The 15,110-nt window shown below is 39.8% G+C and overlaps 1 protein-coding gene across 1 annotated transcript in view; it reads left to right on the top strand.

Moving 5' to 3' along the window:
- The window catches only part of LOC136292418 (cytosolic phospholipase A2 epsilon-like), a 39,591-nt gene that overhangs the window by 3,012 nt on the left and 21,469 nt on the right, over nt 1-15,110 (top strand). Inside the window, exons 2-5 of the mRNA XM_066188102.1 lie at nt 3,693-3,728; nt 10,000-10,072; nt 13,738-13,874; nt 14,579-14,710. Of these exons, the coding sequence (XP_066044199.1) occupies nt 3,693-3,728; nt 10,000-10,072; nt 13,738-13,874; nt 14,579-14,710 (378 nt within the window). The remainder of the gene's footprint in view (nt 1-3,692; nt 3,729-9,999; nt 10,073-13,737; nt 13,875-14,578; nt 14,711-15,110) is intronic.

Below are 15,110 nucleotides of genomic sequence, written 5' to 3'. Positions count from 1 at the left end.
ATGGCTTAATTTGTTAATACTGAGTAATTATTTTCTAATGTGACATCTGGCTATCGTTTTTAACACCTCTAGCATGTGCTTTGAATATTTACCCCTCTTGTTATGTTCAGGCTGTGCAAATGATGACCGTTCCCATTGTCATCCCACGGGTGGTACATGGATATTCTCTTGCAATAAGACGAAGTCCCCCATTAGTCATACATTTCTGTAGTCCTCGATTATCAGAAGGTGACAAAGTGGTGCATAAGGTAATTGTGGGCTATTGAAAGCAGCTGTTTTTCCTCCCTGTGACCTGTTGCAGTTAGATATACAATTATCTGAATGTCATGCTGGGGAAACTAGTGTTTGCAGCAGGCTGGTTTAGATCAGAATGATGTATTTTCTCCACCTTGCCTTAATTAATACACAGATGCAAAATCATGTGCATGTAAATGTGCACTTGAAAGTGCATGGAAAGCAGAGGAAAATTTTATCTTCCTTTTTACTTTCCTTGTTACTGCTCAGAGCTTTAAAGAGACTTTTGAGGGTTCTATCATCAGTTACACAGTCTCTCCAATCTTCAAAAATCTAAGTAAGAGTGTAAATAGTATGTATATGAAGATCTCTGGCAATTTAAAATTATTACTGTGGAAATGTGATTGCTAAAAAGAGCTAATAACTTCAGACATGAATTTGCTTAATGCATGCTTTATGGTTGTCTCTGAAATTGTCCTTAAAATTGTGGAAAAACTAATGAAACATGCAAAAACCCCAACATGATACATGATCTTGGAAGTCATAATCTTCTTCAAATTTTAATCCTAGGGAAATGTTTCTACTTCTAAAACTCCAATGGGACAAACTGCAAATTCATTATTTTTTATTTTAAGCAGGTGGTGTAGTAGACAACAGTGAGTAAGCCATCAATTTTTCTCAGTGCTGACAAGTGTCACAGGTGTTGTGAGTATTCAGTGCTTAGTTCTGTCATGTATTCACTGCACGAATGAGAAACTGCTGAGATCGTTATTCTTGGCTGCCACAAAGATGCCAGGTCTTTAAAAGGTAGTGTGTTCCAAAGCCTACTTGTGTGATGTGGACAGGTAGTGGTTAAGGGAGACAATGCCACCTAAAACTTGATGGTGACCATGTGCAGGAGAGGGAGAATTATTTAGGAACATGTTTTGGGTATAGCAATGATGACATTACTTTGAGATGAGGAAAACAGTCTGGACATCAGGAAACCATTCAGTGGGTAAGATGCACTGACTCTGGAATAATTTTATAAATTGTGAAGTGCTGTCTCATGTATGGTTCTTAAAAATAGTGTGGGTAAGAAGAGAATGTAGTGTTAGGGAGTCTTGTATTGGTTGTGGAACAGGTGGGTTGGTATAAATGTGTATGGGTGTATATATCTGCTGGGACAATTTGGGAAAGGTGACCTGGATAGCCCACCCTCTTTCCATTGATAGAGGATGTTTTGCAGATATTTTAAATGAAAACAGATTCCTATTTTAAATTTTAATACCGGAATATTTTCAGGGAACATTCTTTCAGAAGCTGGAAAGAACTAGTTTTGTGAGAGTGCAAGTAAGTGATTCTCGGGTGTGACTGCTCCACCTGAATTTATTCCTAAGGGTTTAACACAGATATAAAGTAATAAAAACAGAAGTTACAGGAGATATTTTGTCTTTGGGGTAGAGATGTGCATGTTCATTGGAAGTATCTTTTGGTTGTTTTCCTTTAAGGAGCATTTCAGATGCTGTAGATTCACATTTGTGAGACATTTTCCTTTGATTCTGAGAATGGTGTAAAGTGTGCCTGTGGAGCAAGCAGCTAGCCGTTAAATACTTCAGATGGAAACCACCAGAGACTACCACTGCATATTTTGAATAAGATCTTCTAAAGAGGCATCACAAATGTTTATCTCACAGACATCAACATAGAAGGAAGCAACTTGTATATAAAAAGAGGATTTTTACTCTAGTGATGTTCCTGGGACAGCAACTCCTCTGTGCAGGATTATTTTGTGTCTCTCTGGCACAGGGGAGGTACCCACTGCAGTGTACAAGGTTGCTTTCTTTGCCTGCATCAAGTGAATTAAACACCAATACAAGTAAGATTGATTTAAAATAATCACTTCAATTTCATGATGCAAGACTGAGAACTTGCTGCCTCCTATCATCAGTCAGAGAGGCCAGAAAGAGTCTGGCAGAGCCAGGGTCTGCTCTTGCATGCTCCAAAATCTACCAGCCTGCACATGTATGCTAGTTTAGGGCTACTCTAATACACTTTACAAGGCAGTGAGTCACTGTACACTGGGGAGAAGAGCAGTCAGGGAGGGTTTTGAGCCCTGGAGTTTCTCACAGTGTGTCTGCTGGGCTTGCTGTGAGAGCCAGCACATACAGATCCCTTTGAAGTAAGCTCTCAGGGTGGGTAAACTGCTGTGCTCCCCAGGCCCACGCAGGAGAGCACAACCCTCTCTCCTGCCTCACCCTTCCACTCCCAAGTTTCACCTTCTGCTAATAGCTCCTCCCTTCCCTCTTGTTTGATTTAATATCAAACTGCAAGATTTCTGAACACAGATTTACTTTTTCTATGTATACAATAAATATCCAGGCAAAGATTAGTCCTTATGTGTTGAGGTTGCTAAATGTAGCACAGAGATGCCCAAAATAGCTTAAGGGGAGCATGGGTGCTGCCGTCACTCAGTTGTGGCATTACAACTGAGTCACCTTGCTGAACTGCAGGACTTACCTGCCTGAACTGTGCTGCTATGGGAAGACTGCTACAGGTATTTGAGTGTATGGGTTGGAAAGAAGCTGGTGACATCTCTCTCTACTACCTGCAGCATGATGGTGGCAGTGTAGAGGTACTTCAAGAGCTGTGATTTAATTAATCAGAAGGACTTTGCTTGGGGCTTAGAGCTGTTGCATAAATGCAAAACTTTTCATTACCAGTAGTGTTTCAAGAGAGCAATACCTGGGCAGAAAGGGGCTTCAGCATCCTCCCCAAACATCACAGTGGGTAGAAAACGAATCGCTCTTCATTCTGCTGACTCAGTTGAGGTGCTCTAATAGGCTGCAGGAAGCAGGGAGGTGACTGCCTAATGACTGGGAATAATCAGGGGGTGGGGCAGGAGAGCCTCGTCATAAAATCCCTATTCCTCCACCCCTAACCTGCATGAGAAGTTCCTGCCGGCCGTACGACCCGGTAACTTTTAACACTGGACTTAACGTGCAACTGGGGCTGCAATGGGATCAAATTTAAGTACAAGTGAGGTAAGCAGAAGAAGGTGATAGCAAGCGTAGAGTGGGGAAAATCGTCTGGTATTCCAGTGAAGTTGATCACAGAGGACAACGAGTGGTTTGCGTTTTACGGGCAGTCCAGGGAAATTGAGTTCGCTGTTCCTCAGATCTTGTTGCAAGGAGGACTTTCCTTGTCTCGGCTTTTGCAGAACCTCATGGCACACCTGTGTTTTCAAGCTACATTTTAGGGCTAACAACATTGCTTATTGTGCTTCCCTACAGACAAAAAAGGAAATAAGAAGCTGGTAGAGAGTTGTGATGGTGGTCGGTAAAGCACCTAATGATGTTGTTAAGGAGTATAGCTCTAAAATGTGTCATTGAATGTGAGATGTTTTGACATGTCAGCCTAAAGTAAGCACTTAACATGTAGTTTAGTTTTTTAACTTTGCTTTGTGTTGTTTTTCCTAGACTTTTTCGAGCACCTCAGCACCAGCGGTGAGAACGGTAGGTAGCAATTAGCTGGCCCTTCATTAAATGCTGTCCAGTGCTGACTGTAGATCACCAGAAAAAATTTTAGGAATTCAATGGCTCGAGGGAAAACTGTGTTGCAAAGTTTACTGAGTTTTGAAAAGCTGAGCTGTGGCTTCAGCTCTGTAGATGGAATATTGCTATGGCTTTCCATAAGCTCTAGATAGTCTGGCCACTGTTGGTGTCTGATGCTTATGATGTTGGTGTTGCATTTTGTCTGGGCTGGTTTGTACTTCATCTGTATCAATTTTTTAATTACTCCCTTCTTTTGCGTTTTGATTTCTTTGGATGAAATATTCTCATTTTCTTATAGTTTAATCCTTTATAAGAAGAACTTTTACATGGGTCTTCCAGTTGCTCCTAGTGCTCTGGTATTCCTTGTAGCCTTTCTTTGCAGTGTAATGGTCTGTCCTAGAGCTTACAATTCTCTGTTCAGCACAGCGTTTACAGATGGAATAAATGTGGCATGTTCAGTCTCCTGACAATCTTGATCTTATCAGCCTAATAGGAGTGGGAGTACAACTTCTCTGAAGGTGAAAAAAGAGCAAAAGGTGTTTTGTGGAGGGTGAATTCTTTGCACAGGCAAATTAAAAATGGCAGGGCAATTAGCAGACGTTTATGTTAAGATGTGTTAGCATAAAGGAAGATATATCAGATAAGCTCCTCTGAGGCCGTGAATGGGAACAACGGCATTGGCAGCAGGGTGAGCCTAGGTTCTGACACTTGCAGTGGGTTTGGGGCTGCCAGTATCATTTGCAACTGTCTAGGGATCTGTCTGCAAGATGGGCTTTTGCCTCTCCTTCAGTGGTGTGGGGGTTTCCCAGCTTTGCATCCACGTGAGGAAATCAGAGTGATACAGAGAATCTTTTAAATGGTGATAACTTCTGTTTGCCTTGTGAAGGTTTTTTGTTACTGATTGTGTCTGATGCCTGTTTGTGCCCGAGAGTCACTTATTTTCGTTATTCAAAGGGAAATGCTGTGGTACAGACTTTGTAGAATTTCTTCAAAATTCTAAAATGATATTTAGGTCTCTGTGTAGTCTTGCAACCCTAAGAGGTATGCTGGAGTCATAAAAATTCTCATTTTGAGTTCTAGCTTGTGTTTAGAGGATCAATCTTTTTTTTTTTGTCTGTAGTGCTTTTTACATTGTTAGTAGGTCCCTAGGTGTGAGACCTGTACAATTGCATGGCTTTAGATTTAGAGCAGGACCCAGAGCCACTTCTTTCTGCCCTGAATCTCCAAGGTTCACAGAGGTAAAATTCAGGAAGGACTTGAACTCCCCCCCCCCCCCCCCCCGCCCCCAGCCCGCAATGAAAATTGGTATTAATGATAAGTACATAAGCCTAGTATACCAGAGTTGCTTTTTGTTATTCAGTGGCTCAGTTAAGGAAATATGTTTTCATTGTCAGAGTGAGTTTCAGGGCAACTGATAGGATGTGTGGATTTCAATTTAAGCAGCTATATAAATTAAAAAGAATATGTAAAATAGTTGGTGAGAAAAATTTGGTAGTGCCCTCATGCTGACAGTGAAGTAACACTTTTTAGATCACATAAATTACTGATAAAGACTGGTGTGGTCTTGAGGAAAAAAACCACATTGAACTGTGGGAATACTTGACCTGGTTTCTCTTATAAGATTTGGATTCATTCTAACACACATCCAGCTGTGGAGCTGCAAACAGGAAGAGGTAAAGAAAAAACACAAATGAAAATTGCAGTCTGAAGCCACAGAAGTTTTGCATAGCTCTTGGAAAGAAGCAGCCATTGAGTCAGTGTTGCTCCATTTGTTTCTATTCTGAAACAAACTTGAGGACTTCCACTGACTTGTTAAGACCCAGCTATGGGGTATTTTAAAATGAGTGAAATAAAACCAAAACAGCAGTACAAGGAAAAGTGTCTCATATGCATTTGACTTTGCCTGAGGTGGTGGACATAGTGCTGTAATGAAATCCTGCCTGCCTTTGAGGCTCCAAAATTCTTTGAAGTTAAAAGGTGCCACATACCTGACCCAGGTCAGGAGCAAGGCAGTGATCTGTGTTTTAAAGCCCTGGTACTCTTTCTGGCAGGGTAAGTGATTTCTTTGTTGTTTTTCAGTTTTTAAAGTAGTGATGAGATTTCTATTTCTTTTTGTTGATGAGAAAGTCAAGGGAAGAGCGCTCTCCCCCAAATACCTACGCACTTTGATAACTGCCTTTTCTCTTGATGTAACTTGGGAATATGACATGAGTTTCACTCTTGTCTCCTCAAGAAAAAAAATCCATGAAAGTCTTGTAAGAAATTTGTCTTGGAACTTAATTAAAATAGAGCAATTTTAGAGACCAGTTATATAATTCATTCATATGGATGAGCACTCATGTATGTGAACACCCCTATTGACTTCTCTTGGTCTAGATATGTGAGGATTGCACAAGTGTGCCACAGGACTTAATTGAATTTTTATCTGACGTAGGACAGCATGACCAAGTCTTGCATTTGCAACCTCATATATTTAAGTCATTTCAAAAGTGATCATTAAAATGCCTGGCTTGTGTTTCCAGTTTATGAGGTAAGATTCATGTCTCAGATGAAATAAATATAGAAGCTGAAAGTTGAAGTGTGTGTAATAACTGACCTGGGAGGCTTCTGGCCTCAGAACTTACCCAGCCTGTGATATGGACATCATCATATTCAAGGCAAGGATGTGGAAGTCTTTGCCAATTGCTAGGAGATTATCCAGTTTAGGACAAGTTTTTCTGTGTGGCTTTGAGTAAGTCACTGACAGTTAGACTTGGTAAAGCATTCAGGCACCTAAAAGTTAGGAGCTGTAAGGTTGGACTTCCAAGACTCTAGTATGGGAATGGACTCCACAACCCAGAGTGAAGCACTGAGGATTGATTCTGTAAGTCTGGAGAGTAAGATATACCAGAATGGAATTGTAAGAGCTGAGCTGGGAATTGCATAAATGGGCAGCTGGGAACAACTTTCATAGTTCCTATCTCCACACTTGGCTGCAGGAAGATACCACTATCCACTTGAGAGTCACTGAGTAAAGGTCTTGATGCTTGTTTCCAAAGAGCTGAGCCAAGGTTATTCCTTTAAATGGTGTTAAGCCCAGTAATTAATAGCATTTCCATGGAATGGGGAACTTCTGCCCAAGTCCATTCTTCTGTAAACAAGAGATGATTGATTACATCAACATAGAACCCCATGTCTAAAAGTACCAAGATTAATTGTTCTCTATATTCACACCTTACTGTTCTATATCTTTGTTTCTATAAAAATTGAGGACCTGCCTGATAGGGAGTTTAGTTGTATCTTACATCTTTTTAGAATTAAGATTGATTTTATACTTCTGACACGCTCATTACTCTTCACAGTGTAATGCTTGTTCTGTTTCTCTGCCTGTATAGTTGTAAATATATTGTTTCCTTGTTTCCTCCCTCAGTCCTCACTCCTGACCAGAAAATTACCTCCTTCTTTCTGGATAAGACAGACACTCCACATCTTCTGAAATAACACTTCTGAGGTCAAAAAACACTTAAAATTTATTGGATGGGAAAAGCAGGTACCAAACATAAATGTAAAAGACATGTCAGTAGGTTTGTCAGCAATAGACAAGCCTTGGCTGCTGCTCCCTGTGTCTAGGAGGGCTTCTCTCTTTTACCTGTTTCTATTTAATTCATATAGAAAAGTAGCTGTAACTCTTCAACTGTATCGTCTGGGTCTGATATCTTTTGGTTGCTTTTGATTGGAGACTGTAATCCTTTTTTGTTGTTTATTTGGTTTTTTCCCCCAAAGAACTTTTTTCTTTCAAGGTGTGTCTATCCAAGTTATCCTTTGTGGACATGTTTGGAACAATGGAGCGGATAGAGGTGTGATATAGTTTTTTCAAGAACTGAAATGTCTCACGCCTGACAATTCCAGGGCTTGCAAACTGTGCTCCCTAAAATTGCCCTGTGTGAGAGACTGGACAAGTCAGATAATGTAGGACAAATGTGCCCATTTGTTCTACCTTATCTGCCCAAATCAGTGACTGTTCTGACCCTCCTGCAGCTGTCTCACTGCCCCTCAGCTCTGTACCTTCAGACCCCTTTTCAACTCAATGGGAAGTGCAAGACAATACTCTAGGGATTACTCAGGTTATTTCTTGGAGGTGGTTCATGTTCTCTGCTGACTTTTCACAGGTGCTGAGGTTTTCACTGGGGAGGACAAGGGCCTCCTTCATTCCATTGGCCTATTGTCCAATGTCATGTCATGGTCCCAGAGGCTTGACACTGTGGCAAAGCATTGTGAAGCACTTCAGGATAAGTCCTGTGATACTGCTGAAAAGACATATGATTTGGCAGAATGTATAGTCTGTGTGAAGGAAATAATAGTAAGGTACATTTTATTAGTTAACATCAGTGTATAATTTTTGCTTTTCCTGCTTTATGATTAATACATTGATCCCTGCATTAAACAATGCAGCCCATGTGTTTGGCCTGTATTAACTTTGTGTGGTTATAGTATACTTATGAAAATAAGAGAGAGAGGGCTTATGGGTAGAGGTAGAATTACAGAATATTCTGAGTATGAAGGCACCTACAAGGACCATTGAGTCCAACTTCTAGACCTGCGCAGGACCATCCCCAAGAATAACACCATGTGCCTGAGAGCATTGTCCAAGTGCTTCTTGAACTCTGTCAGGCTTGGTGCCGTGACCCCTTCCCTGGGAGACTGTTCCAGCGCCCAACAACCCTCTAGAGGAAGAACTTTTTCCTAATGTGCAACCTAAATCTGCCCTGACCCAACTTCATTCCATTCCCTTGGGTTCTGTGACTGGTCACCACAGAGAAGGGACCAGTGCCTCCCCCTCCTTTTCCCCTTGTGAGGAAGTTGCAGGCTGCAATGAAGTCTCTCCTCAGTCTCTTCCAGGCTGAACAGACCAAGTGATCTCAGCCACTCCTCATACGGCTTCTCTTCAGGATCCTTCACCATCTTTTTTGCCCTCCTTTGGACACTCTCCAATAGTTTCATGTCTTTCTTATATTGTGGCTGAATGTGCCAGAATATCTGCATAAACCCAAAACTGCCCCCAGCACTCGAGGTGAGGCTGCCCCAGTGCAGGGCAGAGCAGAACAATCCTCTCCCTTGCCTGGCTGGCAGTGCTGGGCCTGATGCACTCGTGGACATGTTCGGCCTTCCTGGCTGACAGGGCACTGCTGGCTCATATCCAACTTGCCGCAGACCAGGATCCTCGTGTACCTTTCCTGTGGCACTGCTTTCCAGCATCTTGTTCCCCAGTATGTATCGTTCTTACCAACTCGTAGAGATAGAAAGATTAGATAAATTTTTGGGCACAATAAAACCTGTTTCTGTTCTAAAACAGAATCAATAAGTGGAAAGTTAAATATCAATGTGAGCAAGTGTTGAGGGAAATGGTATCTGTATATACATTGGTTTTAAAATGAAAGATGATATATATGAAAGAGGAGATACTTGTATGTGAGAGGGAGTAAGAAGTTAGGCAGTTATCTCAAAGGTGAAATGGGGAAAGCGTTAGGGTTATAGACTTAGGAATATGAAGATTCATTAGTATGAGCCACGGAGGTTATGAGTTATTATAGACTTAATATCTCTGAGCTCCAGGTTTCTGATAACTAGTGGAGTTGTGAGTTAATTCCCATCATCATGAGATGATTTTTGTAGCTTTCTGCTGGGGATCAGAGCTGAAGATCAGAGGTCCACCAGAGTCTTCAAGAGAAGTATCTCATTGCTGTCAGCTGCTTTTCTGTTTTTGGCTGTGTGCGGAAGTTTGTGCTGGTGTGAGAACTTGTGCTGGTGCATGGTTGACAGCTCTATTTTCACAGCTCCTGTGACAGTATTTTGTGTCCCAGAGACAATCTGTTCCACTGCAGGCAGTGGTGTGTAAGAGGTGAGGACACCCACACGTGTGCTCTAGGGGTGTTTATTGTGATAATAAGGGAGCAATGATAGGAAGACGTGATCTTTATCAAATCAAACTCTTGGCACCTATAGTTAAGTGATTTTGAAATATATTGCTTCTATTTCTGGCCTGAAGAGAGTTCTGTGCCAAAAATTTGTACAGATTTTTGACTGCTCCACTTGATTTGATGATTGTATTGATTTGTATGAATTGGCTCAACCTTGAAAACCTGGTTCTATCTACACCCTTAGAACTTCAGGGTTACAGCAGTCTGTGACTACAGACTAGAATAATAATGTAATCTTTTTTTTCCCTTTTTTCCTTTCCTGAACCTTTGTGCAGGCACCAGTATCTCCTTTCAACTTGCTCACTGTAAAAATACTGAGAGTAAGGAATGCCCGGAAGGCAGACTTACGTGAGTACTTCTACTATTGTGAGATGGTTCTTATAACTTTTTAAACAGAATATTTGGACAATGTTATTGTTCTCAAATTGTGTAGGAATAAAAGCATATGTTGCTGTAAGTTTGCAAGAATTATTTTTATTTTAATATTGAAGCATTGCTTTCTCCTTTTAAATTTAAAGCGAGGTGGTGCATTTTATGTCTTTTTTCATATCTTACTGTATGAGATAATATTTCCTACCCTTCTGACTCAGCTGACGATCTGAGGTCTGCCCTGTAAACAATGAAAATACTTGGATTTTTAAGTCAGAAACCTGAGTATTTCCTACAGAATTTGTGGATGGAAGAAAGGAGAGAATTGGAAATGCAAATATAAAATCAGTAGTACAGGAAAGCCGATGAAAATAACAGATTTACAATCAAAAACATTCTATTACTTCTGCAGAATTTTTACATATGTGGGGAGTGATGATAAAATCCAGTGTGTCTTGGAATTTGTTTAACCTACAGAATGGAGCCATTTAAAAGTCAGAAAAAAATTGACAGAGCAACAGTCTGAGCACTTGACAGGAGTTTCAGTAAGGGATAGTGAGGGGAAGTGAAAAATGGATATCTAGTATAGAAACTTCAAAAGAAAAAGGTGAAATAAAGTCAAAGAGTATAAGAAAATTCAAGTCTAAAGACCACATGAATATATCTAAAAAATATAGAACAAACAGAAAAAGTCCACAGTATGTTTCCCAAAATCTTGCTGAACATGGCTCAAAATCAATTTTCTTTTGGTATGCTCAGAATTTCATGCAGCATATCATTGTCTGTAAGAAAATTTTAGTTAGTGCAATCTGTATTTTGGGATTTTAACCTGTGTGCTGAGTTAGGAGTAGAGGGAAATCTTACCAGAGGTTGGATTTGGTGGTTTCTGGCAGGAGGGATGTGGTTAGATCACATGGAAGTTGTGCTTAACAACAGTATTTTTGAATTACTGATTACTATCAGGGAAGAAATCTCTGCTGCACTTACATGTGGTATTCTGGATTACTTAAGCATCTTCCACAATGTAATTAATTACATTACATGTGTTACTGCTTATTTTTTTTTCCTTTGGTTCATTAAATGAAGTGTGAACACCTTATAAGTTGTAAAGTTAGGGGTTTCTTTAAGTTCTGTTTTTATGTACAGAAGCACACATTTCATGAGCTTATAGTTGTATGCACAACTTTTTATTTATCAAAATCCAAATTTGAAAATGCCTACATGGTGTTTTGCACCAACAAAATATGTGATCTAACAAGGCCACCACTGCAATTTCATCTACAAACCCACAAGCACAATTGAGTGTAGGTTTCTGTATTCCTGTACGTCTGTACTGCCTGCTTGTGTTTCATTTCCTTGTGCCTGTCCTTCTCAGGGCAACTTGCTCACAGTCACTCCTTATCACAGTGAATCATGAGGCTCTTTTTTGGCTGAACCTGTTGATATGTCTGCCGCACCATATGGCTTTCTTACTTGGTGTTCTAGTCTCAAGAGAAGAGGAATATCATGTCTTTATCCCCTTGAGATGCCCCAAATTCAAAACTTGGACATCCCAATCACTTGTTTAAAGTGTATCTGACAGAGAGATTTGTAAGCTTTTCAGAAAGTGTAAGAGTATTTCCTTAATAGAAAATTTATTGTCTGAAGAAATGAATATTATTGTGAAAAACCTGTCCATTTCTTTGTCTGCAGTGGGAAGGCTATTTCAGGCCGTGTTTACTTTTTCTGAAGCATCAATAAAGCAAACATTTCAGCTAGTTTCCCTTGAAACCTCAGTATTTTCAGTTATGGGAAAATGTCCCTTTTCTATCTGTTTCTAATGGTAAAACTAATGCTTGTTACAATTCCGAGTTAGCATTTATTTCCTCCACTTTAGCTTTCCAATTTTACTGGTTAAATCTTCCCTATGACTATTTATTTATCTTCTGTATATTTTCTCCTTATCGAAGTGTTTGTGCTTGATTTATTGAAGTGAACATTTCTTCTTGTTCATTGACTCTCATATTCCTATTTACTTTACTAATGAAAAATAAAAATGATTTAAAAATATCCCTCCCTACTGATATTTCAGAACAAGATAATTTTAATAGATTTGAGTAGAGGCCTGAAAATCTAGACTGTGTTTTGGACACTGACATTGACTGCATTATGGAATCTTGGGAAAAGCATAGAATCATGGAATGTTTTGGGTTGGAAGGGGCCTTAAAATGATTCCCCTGCCACGAGCAGGGACACCTCCAGTAGGTAAGCTTGATCAAAGCCCTGTCTGGGGTGGGGGTTGGTCTTGAACAGTTCCAAGAAATTCAAGTTTTCTCAGTGTAATTACTTGCATAATCCTTGTATTGCTACTGTGAAGTAATCAGAGTGTCTCATCCTCTTTGAAAATGGAAACTGCAGCATTTAATCATCATTAACCATTTGCATTTTCATCTGCTTACATTTGTGCCTCTGCTGAACGTCCGATCAGTCACAGTCTTCTGATCAGGTGTGATTTAGGTCTCTTTCTGGAAATGCTTTCCTTCCCACAGTCATAATCCAGATTTTGCTGATTGTGGTAGCATGGTTAACTTCACAATAAAGGCACAGCTTGGCTCGTAGGAAAAACCTACATCTGTGACTGTTACAGAAAGATAAAGAGGAAATACATGAAGTAATTGTTCTTAATACATTGTAATGACACTGTTACACGTTTCGAGCATGATGCAGGGTTTGACTATGAGCTGAATTATTTGGCCTCCTCTGACTCACGAGGTTGCTGTAAGAGCCAGGTGACTAGTTGAGCATTGCTAATGTGAAATAGAGAGATTGCATTACAGGTGTGAGAGAAAGGCCATCAGTGCCTGTATCATGCTTCTGTTAAGTCTCACTCCCTGGAGTTCTCCTTCCAAACCTGAGGACTCAGAATATAGGAGGAACTGATGTCCTCATTGGCACTCATGTCTTCCTTCCCCAAACATGAGTGGCAGCAGCATCTCTCTAGTCTGCAGACAGAGTAGTAGGAAGGAATTGAACACACAGTAATTTAATTATAGTGATGAAATAGATTTTGTTTTCTGAAAGAACTGCTGAGAAGCACACAACTTCCAAAAACGTTGTCAAATATGAATGAATAAGGAATAGGGACATTCTGATTTTTGTGATAAAGAAATCAAAATTTTCAGCTTTGATGGGAGAACACCTTTCATCAAAAAAATCCACTCTTCAGTTAAGCCAGCACTTTAATAAAGGCTTCCATTAAGCTAAGGTACCAAATCTGGTGAAGAAATTACAGAAAAAAAGTCTTTCTATAGCCCAGTTGGAAGGTTGTGGGGTGTGTTGCCTATCTCAGCCATTTGAATAATCATGAAGATAAGGCTAAATGCAACATCTACTGTGTGTGGAGGACAGTGCATTTCAAATATAAAGTAACATTAAAAAAAAAAAAGTATGTCTGATTAAGAGTGAAAAGGTGGAAATGGGCACTGCAAATGTGTGAGGATGTCTTTTCCTGTAAGTGCTTAATTGTATTATTTACTCGTAATCCTGTATATTTTAGGAAGAAAGCCCCACCTGTGCTGTCTTTGTCTTATTATGGTTAAATGGGCACTGTGCAGTAATTCTTTCTCTGGATACATTTTAACTGTGTTCATCTTCTCCCTGTGCAGTCACCCTTTCAGACTGCTATGTGACGCTGTGGCTACCTACTGCCTCAGCGGAGAAGGTTCGGACCAGGACCATCAGGAACAGCAAAAACCCCGTTTGGAATGAAGCTTTCTGCTACAAGATTGACCGCCGTGTCAAGGTAACTAACATCAATTCTTTTCACCATTTGGTGTCTGCAGATTGTCGTTAGATTACACAGAACTACAGTAAACCAACACATATATAGCTAGTTCCAAACATGGAAGATGTTAAAGATTCCTCAGGAAAAACTACTGTTGCTTACATCCTCCTTAGTGTTGTTCTATTCCACTTTTTTGTTACTTAAACATTTATTATACTGCAACAAGAAGGAATTAAATGCCCTTCAGAATACAGCCTTACTATTCTATCCCCAATCTTGACATATACAAGCAAAACCTAAGAAACAGATCACCCAAAAATAATAGTAAAATCACACAGTTCTAGATATTGCAAAAATCCTTTAAAACATCTTTATGTACCTGTGACTGTTTTATACACTTAGAACCAAAGGCTGTAAAATAAATGTAGAAACATTTAATGCAGTTATTTATCACAAATTCATGAATATTCTGCATGAGCTGTTTGTCTTGTCTGCCTGGGGAAATGAAACAAGCTTGGTTCTTTTTTGTATGAAAAGGTATCAATGATGTGATGTCTAATAAACCCAATTCTCTTTCCTTTTTCTCATTCCCTTTCTCCTTTTTCCTCCTTCCCATAAAACTGGAGGAGCAAGGAAAGAAATCCTAGTCTTGAGATTTGCCTGCATTATGGAGCTCTTAGATATAGTAGTAACTCCATCATATTCTTAACCTGTTTGTGCAGAATGTGCTGGAGCTGAAGGTCTGTGACGAGGACACGGTCACCAGGGATGATGAACTCTGCACAGTTCTCTTTGACATAGACAAACTCACTGTAGGACGCACTGTCCGTGTGAAGTTTCAGCTGAATCCACAGGTGAGCAATGGAGTAGGTGAGAACAAAAGCAAATCCTCTCCTTCCATCTAAGTAGATCCTTTTACAGTGTTTCGTTATAGAAGACACCTATTTAAACTGTGTTTTGCTTCTATTCTAAGAAAGACTTCAGTGTGTGCTTTTTCTCGCTTTTGTTTAGAACAAATATCTATGCTAAAAATATAGGATGCAACCAGCTAAAGCTAGTCTTCATTCTGAATATTTCTGGGATGTTTGTTGGCTCTTGGTGTAAATTCTGAATTTTCAGCTCCTTTTAACTGTAATGGCATTAAAGAGGCTAATTCTTTTTGTGTTGGGAATTAAAATCTGAAGAGATGGCTGTTTTAGCAGAATAGCAGTTCTTAAGCATGTAGATGTGCTTAAAGCATTTAGATTTAAAAAA

The sequence above is a fragment of the Chamaea fasciata genome, unplaced genomic scaffold, assembly GCF_029207755.1.
Source record: "Chamaea fasciata isolate MVZ Bird 193981 ecotype frontalis unplaced genomic scaffold, bChaFas1.0.hap1 SCAF_7, whole genome shotgun sequence".
In the NCBI taxonomy this organism is placed as follows: Eukaryota; Metazoa; Chordata; class Aves; order Passeriformes; family Sylviidae; genus Chamaea; species Chamaea fasciata.
This window is presented reverse-complemented; position numbering and strand designations above follow the sequence as displayed.